This window comes from Mus musculus, chromosome X (genome assembly GCF_000001635.26).
Source record: "Mus musculus strain C57BL/6J chromosome X, GRCm38.p6 C57BL/6J".
Classification (NCBI taxonomy): Eukaryota; Metazoa; Chordata; class Mammalia; order Rodentia; family Muridae; genus Mus; species Mus musculus.
The window spans coordinates 83,814,594-83,836,790 of record NC_000086.7 but is presented as its reverse complement, the minus strand read 5'-3'; the positions used below and the strand labels follow the sequence as shown (position 1 = coordinate 83,836,790).

General features: G+C 33.7%; 1 protein-coding gene across 10 annotated transcripts in view; it reads right to left on the bottom strand.

The window, feature by feature from the left end:
• Positions 1–22,197, bottom strand: part of Dmd (dystrophin, muscular dystrophy) — a 2,390,387-nt gene that overhangs the window by 1,368,260 nt on the left and 999,930 nt on the right. For all 10 annotated transcript variants that reach the window (XM_006527768.3, XM_017318379.2, XM_017318378.1 and 7 more), the window contains 3 exons: positions 18,477–18,659; positions 8,702–8,836; positions 6,222–6,371 (listed from right to left, as the gene is read on the bottom strand). In XM_006527768.3, coding sequence (XP_006527831.1) covers positions 6,222–6,371; positions 8,702–8,836; positions 18,477–18,659 — 468 coding nt within the window. The remainder of the gene's footprint in view (positions 1–6,221; positions 6,372–8,701; positions 8,837–18,476; positions 18,660–22,197) is intronic.

The window sequence follows — 22,197 nt, the reverse complement described above, 5'->3', positions numbered from 1 at the left end:
ATATATAATTATTTGTAATATATAACAATGATAATTTGTAAATAATTTGAGACAGAAGAACACATGAAGAATTTGAATGGAAAAGAAGGAGTGACAGTAATATGGACACAGTATTTCATGAATGAAGTTTTTACATTAAATATTAAAAAATACATTTATATTCATAACAGATTTTAAATACCAGCACAATAAATTTAAAGGGTATTATCTCAGAGAGAATATAGTTTTCAACAAAGTACAAAATTGTGTTTTCAAATGCTAAATCTCTACAAGGATATATATATATGTATATGTATATGTATATGTATATGTATATGTATATGTATATGTATATGTATATGTATATCATAGTAAAGATTACCATTAGTTTCAAGTTTATTTCAAATGTATATTTAGTGTTCTTATAGCATTCTGTTTATTTCATTACTAAGGCAAACTTGGAAAATACTTAATGTTAAGACTTAGAAAATATATTTTTTACACATCAAAATTCTTGATTGCTTATTATATTGGCTGGTTTTGTGTGTCAACTTGACACAGGCTGGAGTCATAACAGAGAAAGGAGCTGCAGTTGGGAAAGTGCCTCCATGAGATCCAGCTATAAGGCATTTTCTCAATTAGTGATCAAGGGAGGAGGGCCCATTGTGAATGGTACTATCCCTGGGCTGGTAGTCTTGGGTTCTATAAGAGAGCAGGCTGAGCAAGCCAGGTGAAGCAAGTCAGTAAGGAACATCCCTCCATGGCCTCTGCATCCTTTGGTGACCAACAGCAATGTGGAAAATGTAAACTGAATAGACCCTTTTCTCCCCAACTTGCTTCTTGGTCATGATATTGGTGCAAAAATAGAAACCCTGACTAAGACATTTATTAAATAGCTTTCTGATTCAGTGCTTATCCTTTAACATTTTTGCAAAAATTTCTACTCCTTAATAAGGAGTGCATGCACAGTTCTGTTCAATTTGCATTGGATTATTAAAAGGATGCAGATTTTGCTACATTTAACATTGGAATATATTTGTATTCCTATGCTTTTCTTTATGCTATACTTATACATATTTGCACTTGTCCATTTGTTAGAAGACACACACTCTGCCATTCAATCCAGGAAAATTAAGAAAAACAAATGTCACTTATTAAATATATGCTATGATCTTAGCTCCTTACCCAGTAATCTTGTCACAATAATGCTTTGGGATTATATTAATTATCACACATGAGGAAATGGAAAACTTAAAATGTTACCCAGGGTCACATATTCAATGAATTAGACATCTTCTAAGTTAGAGACTTGTCTGTTACTGTAATGAAAGAAAAACAATGACCCAACAGTGACTTATGCAACCAAGCCTTAAGTTTCAAAGCTTCACAAAATGGTTTCTCAGAGCTTCCCACCTTCTCAGGTTCTTATTGTAGGTCTCCATTGTTGCAGGCACCTTTTCTATTTGTCAAAGTGAAAAGTGGGCCTTCGCTTAACAGTATTAAACTCCTTAATACTTGTAGTCTCTCAAATGTAACACTAGGTTTCCTAGTATTATTTTCCTCTCTAAACTATACATCTTGACTTTCTGCCCCACCTGTTCACTTTTACTGATACCTGAATAGGCACTATCAATAGCAACATACCAAAGATTCAATGTTATGTTGCTGTCAAATTTTCTCCACCAAAGAATTTGTCCCATTAATTTTTAATTTAGCCAGAAAGAAATTTTTAGGTCAAGGTCAGAAGGCAGCAAGAGTCTTTATCATAATAACATATGAATTATCTCTAGCACAGATGCCAATATTGCTCACCTCTGAAAACTTTTCCAGGATCCTACTAGAAATTCTCCTTACAAAATTCAACTATTTTTCCAATCCAAAGTCCTAAATCTTTCACATTCCTCAAAAAACACTTTGGTTTTCTTTCTTGGTCTTCATGTGGTCTGTGAGTTGCAGGGAAATGGGGAACTGGGGGAAGCCACTAGCACATGCCAGGAAAGCAAGAGGCTACCAGGAACAAACTGGGATGACATTAGCTGAAATACCCAACAAAGGGGAGAGAAAACCTATAGAGACCATATCCAGAGGTTAGACATGGCCGCTGTTTGAGGCATGGTGTGAGGAGCGAGTGTGGCAGCAGTCCCAAGATGGCACCTGGGACTGCAGCCAAGTCTCATGACTTGCACCTGACTTCCTCATACACCTGAAAATAAGCCGTGTCCATAGTGAGAACTGCGCAGGTGCACCATGATGCAAGATCGGACCATATGAATTCTGGCCAATGAATTGCTGTTTTGTGGACTGGGCTGATGGGGCGTGGTAGAAGGGTTATATAAGGGATTGCGATTGGGGGTGGGAGAGAGAGAAAAAGAAGAGAGATTTTTTTCCTGCATGCATGTTGAAAGGTTCCTGAATAAACTGCTTTAAGAAGAATGCTGTGTTGTCGCTCTTTTCTGCTGTTTGGAGACAGAAGCGACAGCATGGGGTCACCCACCCATCTCAAAAATATTAACATAGAATTGTTCCTGTCTAAAGGAAATGGAGGGACAAAGAGTGGAGCAGAGACTGAAGGAAAGGCCATCTAGAGATCACCCTACCTGGGAATCCTTCCCATTTGAAGATACCAAACCCAGGCACTTGCAGATGTCAAGAAGTGCTTGCTGAAAGGAGCCTGGTATTACTGTCCCATGAGAGGCTCTGTCAGAGCCTGAACAATACAAATGCGGATGCTCAGAAGTCAACCATTGGACTGAACACTGAGACACCAATGAAGGAGTTAGGGGAATGACTGAAGACGAAAGGTTTTGGAACCCCATAGGAAGAACAACAATATTAACTAATCAGAGCCCCCCCCCCCTGCACACACACACACCCAGAGCTCCCAGCAACTAAACCACTAACCAAAGTGTACACATGGAAGGACCCATAGCAGAGGATGGCCTTATCTGGCATCAGTGTGAGGGGAGGCCCTTAGTCCTGTGGAGACTTGCCCCAATGTAGGAGAATATTAGGGCAGTGAGGCAGGAGTGGATGGGTGGTGGGGAAGCTCCCTCATAGAAGCATGGGATAGGGTATTTGTGGAGGGGAAACTGGGAAAGGGGATAATATTTGAAATGCATGTAAATAAAATAACCAATAAAAAAGAAATACCCCCAAAAGTCCAGGTGCTTGAACAGTAGGGCATACCTAATGACCACTGTTTATATATGGTACTGGAATGTATCCTGTATGCTTCAAGAGGCAACAGGTAAGCAGCAGGACAGCTGTAAAAACTTCCATCTTCATACAATGGTGACCTGCCTGCAAAGTACACTGTTGCCATAGTAGCATAACAGTTGCATGATTGGATTTAAGGCTCAATGCATGAATCAGAACTTTTGCTTGACTCTGCTCAGGTAGCTAAGACCTAGTGCTAGGTAGACCTTGGACCAAGAGGGAAGGAAAATACTATTGTTCTGCTAAATGAATATACCCATAGCTAATGATATTCTGCTGTACTCATTGCTCAACCATCATTACAGGTGCTTCCTCCTGCAGCAGCTGAGAAAAAAAATACAGAAACCCACAGCAGACATTACATAGTGAGTGAGAGGCCCTGAAACAATCCTAAATGGGATAACTGGACAGATTGTAAGAGCCAGTGTAAACAGAACAAAACATGAAAACTAGGTCGTGTAGACATCGCAGGAGTGTTACCCATGTGAACTCATAGAAAGTATGTTAGTTTGCACAGGGCTTGCCCAGGTCTAAGTCAGATGATGTCCCAGGGCTGACAGGGGAAATGAACACAAGCCTCCATCCTTAATCTAGAAGTTATCACCAATTGATAACTGCCTGCAAATGAAAAAATAACTTTATCAAACTCTCATTGGGTCTGAGTGAGTATATAAACCAGACTCAAGGGTAGGCTCCATATTTACCAGTAGAATGGACAAAACAGAACAAAACTGACTCAATATTAATATTAGTGGGTTTTTTGTTTGTTTACCTTACAGGTCTTCACTTATTTAAAAAAAATCATGTACTAACAAATCAGTGCACTTTATAGATGGTACAGATTATATTTTTATCACAGGTATGGCATACCATAAATAAATGTCTGGGATCAAAAATGAGTTTTGGATCTTGAGACTATTGAATGCAGAAATATAATACAAACACTTGGTGACATAGAAGTCTACTCCCAAAAACAGAATGAATGGAAAATGAAGAGTTGCTAAAAATTAAGAATACGCTATTTTAATTTCATTCAAGACTTGAACTGTTTACCTTAAAACATAATGTCTTACATGCTAATAACATCCAAATCATATTAAATTCCATAACAAAATCAAATAATTAATCACTTTCAATTTAGATCTAGAAATATCTAATTTTACTTATATTAAATAGAGTAAATTCAACATTGAAGGGAGAAATAATGTAAAAATACTCCCCTTTGCAATGTGTAAAAACCTATGCTTTCATGGGTAAAATAAAGATGAAAACAAGAAATATTCCTACATTGGAATTTCCTGTCATTATACAAATACATAAGCAACCCTCTATATTTTCTTCCTTCCCATGCCTTATATGATATCTTCTTGTATCTTGTACACCTTATGGAAGTGATGAATTTTTTTACTAAACTAAAATTCATATAGCAAGAGCATTAGGGAATTTTACATGTAAACCAAAAATTATAATAGTATCTCAGAAGTAGAAATATTCAAACAATTGATAATAAATTATCATTATATAAGGTTTCTTCCTAAAAATCTATTTTTAGGAAGACTATGAGGAACATTGCCTGAGTAGGAGATATATGTTATTTTGTTCATGTTTGCTAGGTAAATCATGCCATGTATAGAAATCCTCATATATGAATAATTTATATATATATATATATATATATATATATATTGTGTGGGTGGGTGTGCGTGCGTGCGTGTGTGTGTGTGTGTGTGTGTGTGTGTGTGTAGTATGGTAATTTGAGTAAGAATAGCCCCATAGGCTTATATATCTGAATGCTTGGCTCAGAGGGAATGGGATAATTATACAATGGGGATTGATTGATGTAGGTATAGTTTTGTCAGAGGATATATGTCACTGAGGTAGGGATTTGTTGATTTCAAAGCCCAAACCAAACTGAGTGGTGTTCTCTCTTCCTGTTGTCTATGGATCCAGATGTAGGACTCTCTACCTACTTCCTTAGAATTATACCTGCCTGCATGCCTCTGTGCTTCCTGCCATGATAACAATAGACTAAAGCTTTCAACTGTAAGCCAGCACCAATTAAATGCGTTCCTATTTAATTGCTGATATTGTCATGATTTATCTTCACAAGGGAATATTGACTAAGATATATAGTAACAATTTAAATAAATTGGAATATATAATTTTGAGTGTACTGAATGAAATGTATATATTATTAGCAAATTATTTATGACCCAATCATTGTGTGGAAATAATTATATGGGAGAGAAACTAAAAGGTAAAATAGAAAAGGGTGAAAGGGAAGAAAGAGAAAGAATGCTACATTTACATACACATTATTTTAGGGAAAGAAAATCAACCATGTTACTGCAAGATACAATATAAATATTATATAAGCTGGATAGCTTTATGTCAACTTTACACAAACTAGAGTCATTTGAGAAGAGGTAAACTTAATTTAAAACTGCCTCCAGGCTGTAGGCAAGCATGTAGGGCATATTTTAAATTAGTGATTGATGTGGGAGTTCCCAACACATTGAAGGTAGTGTTATCTCTTTGCTTGTAGTAGTGGGTTTTGCAAGAAACCAGATTGAGCAAGCCATGATAATTAATCCAATAAGCAGCACTCTTCCATGGCTTGTGCATCAGCTCCTGTCTCCAGGTTCCTATCTTGACTTCCTTCAGTGATAGACTATCACCTGGAAGTGTAACTTGAAATAAGCCATTTCCTCCCCAAATTGACTTGGTCACAGTGTTTCATCATAAAAATGGGAACACCAAGAGAATACATTAAATATTAGTTTATAGGTATTATCATGGTATTTTTTCTTGATATATATCAGCTTCCTGTTAAACATCATACTTCCTGTTAAAAACCATGTATTTCTAAGAGTAATGACATGCATGTCAAAAAAAATTCACTTACTGCTGTAAAATCAGACTAAACTGAGCAGAAATCTTTTTTTTTTTTCATTTTACTGGAAAAGACTGTGTCACTCATATATTTATAAAATGTAGGTAAAGAGATTCCCCACTTATCATCATACCTCTTCATGTAGTTCCCTCCAACGAGAATTAAACGTCTCAAGCTCCTCATTGATCAGTTCATCCATGACTCCTCCATCTGTAAGAGTCTGTGCCAATAGACGAATCTGATTTGGGTTCTCCTCTGAATGATGCATCAGATTTTCAAGAGACTGAAAAAAAAATTCCGAACAATTAATGTTTCATGCCTTTGTCTAAATACATTGAATGTATAAACAGTGCTCAGTATTTTCTTGTTTACATACAATTTAGCCATAAGCAATGTAAACCAAAATTTAACTTGGATAATAAAACTTGAAGGATCATTATTGCTTAAAAATTCAAGGACTGAATATATTTTTTCCACTGGGTTATCTCTGCATTTTCGACTATACTTTGAAATAATGGCTTATCATTTTCTCAGGGAGAGCCTCCTATTTATTTATTTTTTAATTGTTAGTGTCCTGGAGGTAAAGCAATTCTGAAAATATGTGTATTAGAAGCTCATAAGTCCCATTTCTTTTCAAGGAAACACCTTTACTCTTCACATGTTTTCACATAGATACAGGGTGGTCCTAGATATATTAGGACTGAAAGTTGATAGAAATAACCATAAGTTCCTTTATGCTCAAGAAGGGACATTTGAGAAGAATATCACCTAGTGATTTATTAAATAGTTGGATCATTGTCATATCTGGGTAATTTCCTTGGAGAGGTGTGTGTGTGTATCTGTGTGTGTGTGTATCTGTGTGCATGTGCATGTGTGTGTCTGTGTGCATGTGTGTTGAGAAAATGGTTTCCTTTATTTTGTCTTTGAGTTGTGCAGTTAAGCCATTCTTATCTTTCTATAATTTATAGCCCTATAATCCTTAACAGAAAAAAATATTCAGAATTTTTAGATTGATTGTACAAAGAAAATAATCTAAATATCATTTTTTGGCATTCTAGGTAATAAGAAATTCAGTATCATTTCATTAGATCTCACAATTATGTAAATGGTATATATAGGCTTCAACAATTCTTTTAATAGGTTGTTGTTTCCAAGAACATGAAACTCTCCCAAGAGATGTCTTTGTGTCTTTCTTATGTGTCTATTACTTTTCAAAAACTGAAAGATTCAATTATTTGGCTCTTAAAATTTTAATAAATAATAATAATATAGTTATTTCCAAGTTACATTTTAAAAAATATGCTTTTGATGTCTAAAATCCATAAGAAACACTCATCATAGCTTTAATACAAAATGTTAGTATTGATTCTTCTTATAATCTATATAATTCATTATATGTTGCATATATTGCAGATTTAAAATTTTTTCATAGAGTAGTATTTCTCTTTGTGTCCTAATGAAGTACATAACCTGCTAATTAAATAATAGGTCAACTTGTTAAACAAAGGTAAACAGATTTATATTTCTCTTAGAGAGGATCTTGAAGGAGTTGGGGTAGTGGGAAAAGTATGATAAAAATTAAATATAAAATACAAGCAAAATAAAGAAAGAAAAATTAAGAATTTATGAAAATCATTAAAAGCAAGGAAAGTTAGAAGTGCTACAGCTTTCCTATTCTTGTGAAATACAAGTATATCCTTTTACTATTTAAATGCCATAAGAATAAGCAGGACCAACCTCACCAAACAATACATTTATATATAATAGTCAATAGGAATGCAAATGGTAATAATGAGGACTTCCTATTTTTTATTAACATTTTCATTTGATGCCTCATCAGTCTCCTCTGAATGAACTATATTTTATCAGCATGAATAATTATACAAGCAATGGTATGACTATAACATAATCCTCATGATTATATTCATATCACCTGTGTTCCCCCACATAACAGCTGCTACTTTTCTCTTTCTTAATAATTCCGCTTCCATTTTCATGTTTTGTTGGTTATTTTTCTTTAGCTTTCACATGTGAGCGGCAGACAAACAACATGAACATGCTACTTCTTTTTCAAAGTATTACTTAAAATGTGGCATCAGGATAATGTAATTTATACCTTGTTTATGCAAAAGCATAATAAAACTTATATATGAGGATTCAAAAGATACATTTTTATATATAATGTATATTAAATTCTTTAAAGTTTTATTAAAATTCTTTTAAATAATTTTATATGTTCCAGTTCAATAAATATATAGCTTTAAAAGTAGAAAAACTTTGCATTAGCAAACTGTTCATCTGTACTCAAAAAGATTTTGTGTTAAGCTGTCTTTAGAAGTTTGTAGTAGATTTATGCAAGTAAAGTGAGTACATAGAAATTAGAAAGATAGTAAAAGGAAAATTCTCCAAGATGAGAAGAGAAGACATTCCCCTTTAAGTCCTTGTACCTTGAAGGATTGTGGAGGGAATAAAGGACTTGTCCAAAATGTCAGGAGTGAAGGATGGCTAGCAGCCACACCCTCTTGTTTGTGTTTTAAAATAGTATAATCTCCTTGGAACTAAATCTTTTCAATGGTGCATACAGCATATTATTTAGATGCTTTGACAACTTACTTCTAGCACTTCAGTGATTTCCTCAGGTCCTGCAGGAACATTTTCCATGGTTTTAAGTTTCAATTCTACTTCATTGAGCCACTTGTTTGCTTTCTCTAAATATGACAATAACTCATGCCAACATGCCCAAACTTCCTAAGAAAGAAATGAATATTGCAGATTAAATATTTCCTTATAAAAGTAAACAGAGCTCCTCCATATTCCAATTTTATAACTTCTAAAAATGGAAGATTTAATTTTCTGCATTTCCCTTTCACTTTGCAATAGATGATTTAAAATGCAACTAGGTACTTTGTACATCTAATACCTCAGCAATTATAAGTCATTAAGGAAACAGTTTATTACATGAATAAATTCAAGATACAGTGATTTGCCTTTTAAAATTAGACATTCACTGACACTACAGTCTTAAAAATAGATATATCCAAATGTCTGATAGGATGCATGCATCTGCCCAAGTCCCTCAAGCACTAACAATTACACTGTTTTGTTACTTAGAAATAGACCCAAAATGAATAGTTTTATATTTGAAATTAGAATGTGTATTTAACTATTTGTCTTTCAGTATTAAACATATTTAGGACTTTTTATATTAATGACAAAAACATTTTATAAAAAAATTCTTCAAAAGTTTTATGTCAGTGACTATATTTGTTTGCATAATAATAGACATTGAATATAATTCAACTATGTTAAGTTCTATTTTGTAGTTAATATTCGCATTCACACACATATATATGTATATATATGTATATGTACATATATGTATATGTGTATATATATATATATATATTCCTTTATCATATTTTTATTATGTCCTTGGGCATATCACCACAAGCACAAATACTATATCAAATACATGGTTATGTCTAGGTGGTTTTTGATAGGCAATGTAAAACTTTTAAAATTAGCTTCTTAAAGAAAACTTTCAAATTCCTAAAGATAATCTAGAGGAGGGTTATTCTGACCTCTTAAGTATGGGGATACACTGAAAGAAAAATAAATTACACAAAACTGACCTATGAAAATGAATGAACATATTTGATCACATTTACACAATTTTTTATCATTTACTAAAGTAGCTTGAAAATTAATATAAAAATATGGTTTTGTCCATTTAAGTATAACATTTGTTAATACTTAAATAAAATAGTCAATTTTCTTAACAAGTATATAGATGAACAAATAACAAAGTGGACACATGAAAATAAAGCCTGTCATAGCCATAAAATAAAAAAAAAGGTAAAAGAAAAAGAGAAGAAAGAAATGTGGGTCTGGACAAATAGCACTGTGTTTAAGAGCACATACTGTTCTTAAATAGGCTCTGGGTTCTGTCCCCAACAGCCATATTGGGTGATTCATAACAACCTATAACTCCAGTTCCAGGAGATGCATTCCAGATATTGGTTTTTCAGAGGCACATGCATTTATGTGGCACAGACAAATAAAAATAACTAAACAGTAAAATGAATTTTATATAAAACTACACATACCTATATACTTATACTCATTAAGAGACAAGGGAATAAGATTGAGAAGAGTGACATGACACTAGCTAACACAAATGAAGAAATAAATCAAAAATTCATGGCCTGGAATATGTATATTATAACAAACACTTGTCATTCTTGTTGATGTGGGGACATCACACTTAGTATCTCTATAGCTCTGCTTTATGGTATTTATCTTAGCAAACGTGTTTATCATTAACAACCTTAACCATTTAAGAGTGGGTAACCAAGGAGCTAAAGGGATCTTCAACCCTATAGGTGGAACAACATTATGAACTAACCAGTACCCCTGAGCTCTTGACTCTAGCTGCATATGTATCAAAAGATGGCCTAGTCGGCCATCACTGGAAAGAGAGGCCCATTGGACACGCAGACTTTGTGTGCCCCGGTACAGGGGAACGCCAGGGCCAAAGGGGGGGAGTGGGTGGGTAGGGGAGTGGGGGTGGGTGGGTAAGGGGGACTTTTGGTATAGCATTGGAAATGTAAATGAGCTAAATACCTAATAAAAAATGGAAAAAAAAAAAAAGAGTGGGTAACAATTTTCTTTAAAAAAAAAAAAAACCTATGGAAACCTAATATCATAGAAGTTTCCTAATATAGACACATTTTTAAATGAAATTGCCATATGATGGGGAAGTTAATACCCTGACTTGACATCACATGCTATCAAGTAAACAACCTAGGTTGAGTTGTTGGCCAAACATTTCCCATAGAGCACCTCACTACAGGCTATTGTCAATGCTCTTGGTTACCTTTCACAGCTTGATGGTGAGACACTATTGCTGAATATACTGCAAGCATATGGCATAGAATATGGAGAATCTAGCAGGTATTCAACTAGTTGCTTCATAGCTACTAGCTAGCACTATTTTGCTAATAACAATATAAAGACTTCTGATTATATTACCATAACAATTATTCATATTATGCACGAAATTAAAAATTAATTTTTAAATTCATAAGTATAGTAAAATCAATCATGCTATCTCATAGTACATCATTCTGAGAGCACCATCAATACCAAGGCTAAAGAAAGCATTTATTTTAAGGGACAGTAAATGATTATCAAATTCCTGGTGTTTCCCCCATATTTACAGTTTTTAAAAATAATGAAGAATGTTCTATACTTAACACACCATTTAATGTTAATGCTTAACACATCATTTTAAACTACCTGTAATCCTATCAACTTACTACAATTTATTAATTTTATACAGTATAATCCAAATAGAAAATTAAGTATTTTTCTTTAAAATGATTATATAAACCTTAAATCATTCGAATCTCTTGCTGATCCATAGCCTCCTTTCCTTCTGGGCAAACATCCCAATAGGGAAATGCAAGTATCATCTTAAATCCCAGAATACATTACAGATTTAAAGTAAAGGGGATGCCAGTGGTAATAAGTTATATCAACTTTGATGCAAATTGAGGTAATGAAGTATCATGATGATTTAACTCTCAGGATGGATGGCTTCTTCTTTCATAAATGCATCTTGAACAACACAGTGACATAGGCTCAATGGAGCAGTTTACAGGTAAGTTTTCAAAATAAAATAAACTCTTGATTTCTAAATTAAAATGAAAATATATTTAGAGTAACTTGTTAACTTTAACAGTTTGGAACACAAAAGTGCATTGTTAACTTTAACAGCTTGGAACACAAAAGTGCATTGAAATCAAAGATTTAAAGTGGCTTTAAAGTACAAAACATGAAAAGGCAAACTCTTCAAAATAATAGCTGGAACTGGTGTTCACTCTCATATTGTTTTAGTCTGGTTGAAATTTCAGGTTGATCTCAAGTTGGGTCGGTCACTAGTCTGCTATTCCCTCAGTCTTTCCTCCATTTTTCAGAGTATTTCTTAGAGTTTTTGACTCTGGGATGGCAATCCCATCACTCACTTTGATGCCCTGTCTTTCTACTGGAGATTAACTCTACAAGTTCCCTCAACCCACTGTAGGGCATTTCATCTAAGGTCCCTCCGTTTGAGTTCTGAGACTCTCTCATCTCCCAGGTCTCTGATATATTCTAGAGGTCCCCCCCCCACTCCCAAGGAGGTTGTATATTTCTATTCATTCTGCTGGCCCTTATGGCTTCTCTTCTGTCTCCTCCTCCCCAACCCCATATACAAGCAGCTGACTGAGACAGGAGCAGATACTTACACCCAACTGTTGGGCAGAACTTGGGGACACTGTTGTTGAATTTGGGAAAGGCTGGAAGAAGCTGAGGAGAAGGGCGACCCAATAGGAAGATCACCAATCTCAACTGACCCGGGACCCTAAGATCTCACAGGTACTGAGCCACCAGCAAGGCAGCATACACCAGCTGGTCCAAGGCCCCTGACACATATATAGCAGAGGATGGCCTGGTCTGACCTCAGTGGGAGAAGATGCACTTAATCGGTTCTCTAGAAGCTTGAGGAACTGGGAGCTGGGGACATCTTGGAAACAGAAGGGAGGAGGAATGGAATGAGGGACTGTGAGAAGGGGAGCAGGATGGGGGAACTAGCTGGACAGTAAAAAAAAATAAAAAGCATGAAATAAAATAAACAATAAGTTAGAACAAATATTTAAATTCATATCTTATGATAAAAAAGATACTAGAAAAATTGAGATAGTAGAAAATAATGAACAATTTTAAAACTTGTGTTTAGTTTGCCTATGTATATTGCCTGTACTAGTTGAGTTTGTTAACTAGTTTTCATACTTAAGAAATACAAGGGATAAATTTCAATATTCTATATAGTTAAGGACACAGCTTTTAGAAGCTATGAGAATGTCTCATGAAGATACTATTTGACTATAAAGAAGATAGTTCTACTCAGAAAGTTGTTTATCACTTGGAGAACAAACAAGACTGAGAATTCCTTTATCTGCATATTCATTTTTCCTTTCTTTTTGTTGTTTTTACAATGCTAAAAATTGAACACGTAGCCTCCTGCATATATTGTAACTACATTCCCACTGTGGGAAATTCTCAGCTCTCCACAGGGAGAGACAATTTGTGTTGGAGGACACATAGAAGGGGTGCTCTGGAAACCTAGTGCAGTGGAAACTTCCTGGAACCTATGAGGATGACCTAGAGAGGACTCCAAAAATGGAGAATTTTGAGCCTGAACCAACCATCTTCTTTAAACAGGCAAGACATCCATAGGTGGTACTGGGACAACAATCCAGTCATAAAAACCTTTAACTTACAAACAATGTTGCCTGCAATATATACTGTGGCAATGGTGACTCAGAAATTGTGGGAGTGGCCAATTGATGAGTGGTCTAAATTGAGGTCCATATCACAAGAGGTGGTCCACATCTAGTACTTATTACATGGTCAGAAAATCAGAGATTAGATAGTCCAGAGACCTAGAGTAGAATTAACATGACTTAACAACCATAAAATGTCAATGAAATGATTCCTAATTATAATCTGCAATGCACATAGACTGATACGAAGCCCAATTGTCATCATAGTGGTTTCATGTAGCAACTGATGGAAACAGATGTAGAAATCTGCAGTCAAACATTAGGCAGAGCTTGAGGAATACTGCAGAATATGGGGAGAAAATATTATAGGAGCCAGTATTGTCAAACACATCAGAACAATATGAACCACAGAATCAACTAAGAAGGGCCCATAAGGGCTCACAGAGACTGAACTGATTATCAGGGATTATACAGGATAGGTCTGTGCTTATCCCTCTGCATATTTTATAGCTGTGTAGCTTGGTGTTCTTTTTGGACTCCTAACAGTGGAAATGGGGATATCTCTGACTCTTTTGCCTGTTCTTGGGACCCTTTTCCTCCTACTTGGTTGTCCTGTCCAGCCATGATAATGTTGGCTTGTGTCTAGTCTTATTGCATCTTGTCATGCTATGATTGGTTGATATCACAGGGATGCCTGCTATTTTCTGAAAGGGAACAAAGGAGAAGTGCATGGAAGGGGATGGGAGATGGGGCGTGGAGGGGAGAAGAGGAAAAGGAGGCTATGGTAAGGATATGGTGTATGAGAGAAGAATAAATAACAATACATTTTTAAAGGAACACTATCTATTTAGTAAGTAGGCATGTTCAGAAAGAGTGAGATGCTTTCTTTTCTAGTTCAGAGGAAACAAGGGCAACCTGTTGGAATTTGATAACTCATAAAGGGAATGAAGTCTTAATTCCCCAGAGCAAATAAGTTAAATAAGATAAATAAGTAATGTTTGGGGACTATTAACATATTGGGCAAAGAAATATAACTTTTGAGGGAACATGTTGTAAAGGTGTGAGAATCATACAGAAATTATGTTAATTATGAAATATTGATATTTCAAGGTACCATGAATACCTGAAGATGCTTTCAGTTTAGGGGATTAAAAATTCATACAAATAAAGGCAGCCAATGTTTCTAATAAAGCACATAGAATCTATGGAGAACAAGACAGATAAGTCAGCATAATTTAGCAAGTGACAACAGGATAATTATCATAAACATATGTTGGCATTAGAAAGATATTTATGACCATTTAAGCAAATCATATGAATATGAAGGGAGTCTCTCCTCCTTGTACTAGAACTGAAATTTTGACACTCAGAGCCTATGAGACAGGAGGTGTTTTATTTTTAAATAAAAATTCTTATTCTTACTATAATACTGATGAATAAAAATATTAAATTATTTAAAAATTTGAATGTATAAATTATGGTATTGAGGTTAAATAGCTGAGAAGCAATTAAAGAAATGTTCAAAGTCCTTAGTGATCAGGGAAATGCAAATCAAAATGATACTGAGATTCCACCAATCACAATGGCTAAGATCAAAAACTCAAGTGACAGCACATGTTTGCAAGGATGTGGAGAGAAAGGAACTCTTCTCCATTTCTGGTTGAATTGCAAACTGGTACAACTACTCTGGAAATTAATCTGGAGGTTCCTAAGAAAAAAATTGGAAATAGATCTATCTGAAGACCCAGATATACCACTCCTGGCATATACCCAGAAGATACTCCAACATTTAATAAGGACACATGCTGCACTATGTTCACAGTGGCCTTATTTATGACAGTCAGAAGCTGGAAACAACCCAGATGTACCACAACAGAAGAATGGATACAGAAAATGTGGTCCATTTACACAATGGAATACTACTCAGCTATTAATAATCAGGACATCATGTGTTTCGCAGGCAAATGGCTGGAACTAGTGAGGTAACTCAGGCCAAAAAGAACATGCATAGTATGTACTCACTAGTAAGTGGATATTAGCTAAAAAAATTATAATCTTCTAAAAGCTATGAATGAATAAAAAGTTTTGGAACAAAAATACTTAAAACTATAGACAAATATAAAAATATCACTATAATAAAGTCCCAAACTGGACAGCTAATGGAATTTGGAATGGTTGGTTTACTCATTTGGAAACCAAAAATTTTAAACTCTTATAATCAGTGAAGTGAGACTTAATCAAACAGATGGTAAATGTTTCAATTGTCTTAATTAGGAGATATTATGCAAAACATAAAATTATGATAAAGTGTCAGATTTATAGAATATAAACCTCTCAATAATGTGTAATGCATTAATTGAAAAACATAAACACCCATACATGCAATTATAAATATGCATACATATGATTAGATTTAAGGCACAAGAAGATTAAAACTTAAGAACTAAATCGCAAACTTTTGAAATTATTCTAAATTGATCATACAGTGGTAACAATATAGAAATGATCCTATAAAATTTGAGAAACAGATTATAAAACAGAGAGGTTATTCACTGATATTATGGGAAAATGCTCTTAAGAAGGATGTTAGATCAGAGAAAAGACAATACTCAAAAGGATGATTGAGGGCCATTATGAAAAGAAACAATATATCAGTTCATCAGTTCTCATTAACTTTCTATATGACAAAGTAAAACACAAATACACACCCAGGTAAAATGAAACAAAATTATAGAACATCGTATACAAAGAGAAAATTAAAAGGCAGCAGACAAAAGAATAATGTGACTACAGTTTGACAGTAGATTTCTTAACAGCTCCAAAATTCAAAGACAAGGGAATAATATTTTCAGTTTCAGAAAAATAAGACTGTCTACATAATTATATGCTCAACTGCATATTATTCAATCGAAGGAAAAGACATTTCAATCATGTAAAATGTGAGAGAACTTGCAACTACACTCAATATGAGAGCCAGTAAGAATGTGAACACAAAAGAGAATGGTAATGACAAAACCAGTCACAGAAATGAGAAGAATAGCATTGCAAATTCTAAATGAATATTATGCAAAATAATAAATATTATAGTATTTACTAGTTGCAGAACAGTAAGCTACAGATATATAGGGAGGTTTACTTACCATAGATAAAGTGAAAGGAAAATTCATATATTTTCTTATTGTTTTGTCTATATTCTTTCTATATAGCTATAAAAATATTCATTGTCAATGAATTCCTTTGGTGAAACAACTTAGTGTACAGTAATTATGCAAAATTATTTATTATACTATTATTCTAATAATTATACATAGCATTAAAAGGATTACTATATGATTATTGTCAATAGATTTGTGAAGCCCTCAATATATATCTGAGAAATTATTTTTTTTTGCAATAAATAGTAAAAATAGTAAATGGTGATTATCACAGAGACCTACAGCTGATCAAGGTATAGACAACAAAAGGGGCAGAAAGAGTGTAAGATCCAGTGACAGGGAATGATTAAAAAGAAACTGTTTTATGAACACACCAAAGTTGTTTGTTGCATGATAGTTGAGAAACCATCCATAAGACCAATAGAATAAAGTCAGACCAATCTTAGCCCTTAGTTGTGGTCAGAGTATAGAGATAAGGAAATTTCACCCCTATTTGAGGAGGTTATTGTCAACTTATGCTACTGGAAAAAGTAAAATCTGATTGTTTTACAATTATAGTCCCTGTGAGGTTACTTATGCTCCACTGAATTGACTCAATGGGCTAAAAGAACGAAACAGAGAGAGAGAGAGAGAAGACAAGAGAGAGAAGATGAGAGAGAGAGAGAGAGAGAGAGAGAGAGAGAGAGAGAGAGAGAGAGAGAGAGAGAGAGAGAGAGAAAGGAAGGGAAAATGGGATCAATTTGTAATACTAGTGGAGATACAAGAAGAAATGGGGGAGAGGGAATGGGCATAGACTTTTTCAAAACTTGTTATATGCATTTTATCAACCAAATCCCTCCCAAATATTTTACTCTATATCTTACCAGTCAGAACTACAATGCTTTCCATATGCCTTCAGATTTCAGAAAGTGTAAAATTCTATCAAAAATATTCCTCAACAATAATAGTGTAACTGAACCCTTTATTGATTGAGCATATTCACAGAGATAGTTTTATCTGGGAATAGAAAATTAAAGTTCAACTTGTGTCCTGTTTTGGTAATCATACCCATTTGAAAGTTTATATCCTCTTTCCCCTTTGTATTTCCAAAATAAAAATCACTACTTATTTTTGATGAAGTGATAATTGTTTGCAGTACTTGAATTCTTTATCTATGTTCACAAAAACACTTTGTATAGAATAAACCAAGTGGATAAAATAAAGCACTATTTGTGAAAATAAATACATAAAAAATATCAAAAATGAGCTAGTTAGGCAATAAAATCATCCAAACAAAAATACATTTGTATACAGAATTCTGACATGCCAGAGAATTAAATAAATTTATGTACAATCAAATATATATATAACAAATTAATTTATACAAATCTAGTATTTTTAATTTTATAACCTAGTAAGACCATTAAAATATACTTTTATCTTAGTATTTTAAGCCACATGGTTAATTTATAAACCACAAAATACATACAAAAATATCTTTTAAAAAACATATATTTGTATTTATGCCAATATGTTCCCCTATATAACACATGTGCAAATGCTCATTGAGGCCCGAAAAAAGCATCAGATCCCCTGGAACTAGAGTTGCAGGCATTTGTGAATACCCTAAATCAGGTTTTATGGACAGAACTCTTTCCCACTGAAATAACAGAAAGCATTCATAAATCCTTTGCTCTCTCTCTAATAACACAAAATCTATCAGGATCATACACAAACTGAAAACATGTTTAGGAAAGTTAAGAAACTGCCACAATTTAAACACATTGTAAGTGTGTGGATGAGGGATTCTAGCTTAAATGATTTACATAAAAACTTATGTAACTTAATTGTTAATAATAATTATTATAATTAATAATTTAATTATTATTATTTTTGACATAGAACTAATAAAAAAGTAAAACAACTAACTTCCAAAGTTTTGCATTTTCCATTCAGCCTGGTGCACAGCCATTGGTAGTTGGTGGTCAGAGTTTCAAGTTCCTTTTTTAAGGCCTCTTGTGCTGAGGGTGGAGCGTGAGCTATTACACTATTTACAGTCTCAGTAAGGAGTTTCACTTTAGTTTCTTTTTGTAGTGCCTCTTCTTTAGCTCTCTGAAAAGCAAATCATAATCTCTTAAGAGCAACTCATCGTTATCACTTGCAACATTCTAAACTGGCACATCATTTCTTCCTTGTTGAATTCCTATTAAGATAGTTCATGAACATAAACCAATGCTTTTTCCAATTCCTTAACTTCAGATTTATGTATGATTAAAAACTTGAAAAATACAATAAAAATATAATAGACTTTTAATATTCATAGATCACTCAGGGAACTGTAATACACACCTGTTTCCCCTCTATTTTGGAAATAGATACAGGAGAAAAAAAGATTTCAAGGCTATTCTTAGATATATAATAATTTTGAGGACATCTTAGGAAAAATGAAACTTTGTCTCAAAAATAATAATTTGATAAGTTATCTGTACATGGGTATGTATTTTTCAAATATGTGTATGTATCTATAGAAAGTTATATCAAACAGTGAATAAGCAACCACATGTTTTAATTCCGTGTTTGAAAATATTCAGAAGACTATATTCAACATCGCTTATAAATTATTCAGGTGAATTAGTATTGAATTTGGTGAAGATACTATTTAAATTAAAATATATTTAATATCAAAGATATTAAGGCTATATTTGGGATGTTCTGATGTTAGACAATTCTTCCTTAATTGATAACATAGGAAAAGGCACTAGAAAGCTAAAGTACCAAGTCTTGCAGCTATTGCTTCCTTTTTCTTCTGGAAGAAAAATTGCTTCTTAAAACTTAAAATTTGCTGGGCGGTGATGGCACATGCCTTTAATCCCAGCACTTGGGAGTCAGAGGGAAGCAGATTTCTGTGTTTGAGGCCAGCCTGGTCTACAGAGTGAGTTTCAGGACAGCCAGGGCTATACAGAGAAATGCTGTCTTGAAATCAAACAAACATACACCTTAAAAATTGAACAAGTCCATTTGAAAGCACAGAAGCTCAATTCAACAATATAACCAAGTAATATTTAGGTAAATATTTTATATGTAAATATTTTATATGTACAAAACATCTTAAAGCACAATCTATCATACACTACCAGGTCTCCTGTCCTGTTTCTGATGAATGGCTGATAATACTTTTTTAATCATAACTTCAGTCTTGTTTTCATTCTAGACAGATAAGTAATTCTATAGGAGAGTTATCTCTACTCTCTGGCAGTAATATATCTATGCAAAGCCCTCAAGGTTGGTCTTCAATATCATCTAACATCAATGTTATAGTTGCTGTTGGGTCTTTTATTTACATTACCCATTATCCACAGTGTGTATGTTGCTTATTATACAGAATTTCATAACCCAAATAACCTCACAACAAGAAGTAGCCTATGCATAATATGAAAATACATTTTAGAGCATATACACACGAGAGAGAGAGAGAGAGAGAGAGAGAGAGAGAGAGAGAGAGAGAATACACAGGATAATTTTAGGAAACCTGCCTCAAAGTGTTTTCATATTTAATAGAATTTGAGGATTGTATACACATAATCTTCTTAAATTGGTTGAAAGGTAATTGGGATGACATTACTTTCTTAGTATTTGTAGTCTGTTACCAAGTAATAAAATCAAATTGAGGCAAAATAACGCAGATTCAGGCTAGTGGAATTTGGGCCTGCCTATAATGTGAACAGTACAGAATGTGGGCTATACATGGAGCAGAGAAGTATAAAATGCTGTTTCATATATTTATTTTTAAAGTATAAATTATAATTAATTTCAGAATGCCATAATGTATGCAGTATAACGACAATGACATATAGAGGACACTTTAAATATAAAACCATTGTTTCCATGCATTTTAGTTTAAGTATTTGAAAAATTCAGTTCATTCTTTTAACAGGTTTTAGCATCATATAAGCTTTAGGTTTGTTTCTATATAAATCCTATTTTGCCTGTAGTAGTCTTCACAAACCTTCACAACCATTGGCCTAATAGCATCACTGGAACAAAACTTCAAATATTTTTTTTATTCTTTATTAGAAATTCAGAAAGAGTCAAGGATTGAAATGAATAGTTCTAATCTTATGTCTTTTCTTGGTTATAGTTTAAGTAGGCCTGACATCTGAGGTAGGATGAGGAAGAAGTGTTATAGTGTCTCCAACAAATGCAATTACCCACATAACAATATCTGTAAATTGAGGTAAGCTTGAACAATGTAGCCTATATTGTTAAATACCATCTTCATAAAAATGTATATTGTGGCTTTTATGAATCTAATTTTATATAAGCTCAGTTGTTTGTATAAAATATCAGTTATAGTTTGACTAAATGGTTCTCAATGTACAATTGCCGGTATCCAGTCCATTGTCATTTCATGGAAACTTTTTGAAAACTTATTTCAAACATATCCCAAAGGCTCACTGAATTCCAAATTCTGACTCTTGGATACAGTATCATATATATTATTGATCATTTATTATATATTGCATTAATGTGTATAACCATCTGGGTGTCAGAAGACAAGTTGTAATTAATGGTCCTCTCTTTCTAGCATTTGAGTTCAAGCGTTGGAACTGGAATCCTCCAGCTTGTCAACAGTCACTTTTCCCACTAAGCCATCTCACCAGCTTCCAAGTAATTTTTTAATACAAATGCTCCAGGTGATCCTAATACCATCTCAAATACCAATATCAGTGCGTTAGTGATTAAGCAAATGTATGCTTGTATAATTTCTTTTTATTAAAAATATGTGTTATCCTAAGCTCCAGGATTAAAACTAGAGCAGTGAAATGTTAATAAAAGAACATCTGCTAAAATGAAATTCAATATTTTTTAATTATGAAATTTTAGAATATAATCAATGATGGTTTCTAAAAGAGATTTAAAGAATGAGTTAGCTCATCAAATTTTTCCTTTTGGTCCATTATGATAGGTGAAATATTTTGTATACTTGTAATAACCCAAAATAAAATCAATTAGTAAACAGTAGTATTCTTTTAATGTCAGGAAAAAATAAACAGAAAGGAGATCACTGTTTTGCCTCTTAGTGAGAGAGATGTCAAAATAAGTCTGTTGGCATTGGCCAAAAATACACATGAATTGGATCTTCAAATAAGCACAGCTAGAAGTCTGGAGTAAGCCCTATCACTGTATAGCAGATAGTGAACTGACCTCAAGAAATTCCTTAACTGGCAAGCAGAACCTCAAGAAATTAGATTTCCTTGCCAATTCCCTTAGCTGCTGTTGCCAGAGGCTGCCTGAGCCATTCCCTTTCAATTTTCCAGCATACTGCACCAATTGTGAAGCTAGACCAATTATTTAAACATGCCAGTCAAAGTGGACAAACTGAATGGACTGCTCACTTACTTTCAGAATTGTTTTTATAATTTTGAAATTTGAAGCAAATTACTACTCTCCATTCATGAAAATAAAACAACAAAAATACAGACTGGATAGTTGATATGTATACAAATACAACAATGTTGGTTGTTCCAGTGTTAAAATCAGTTAGCAGGCCATACTTTTTAAGAATATATAAAAGCCCAAGGGAAAATGAGCAAAAAAAAAAACAAAAAAACAAAAAAACAAAAACAAAAAAACAAAAACAAAAACAAAA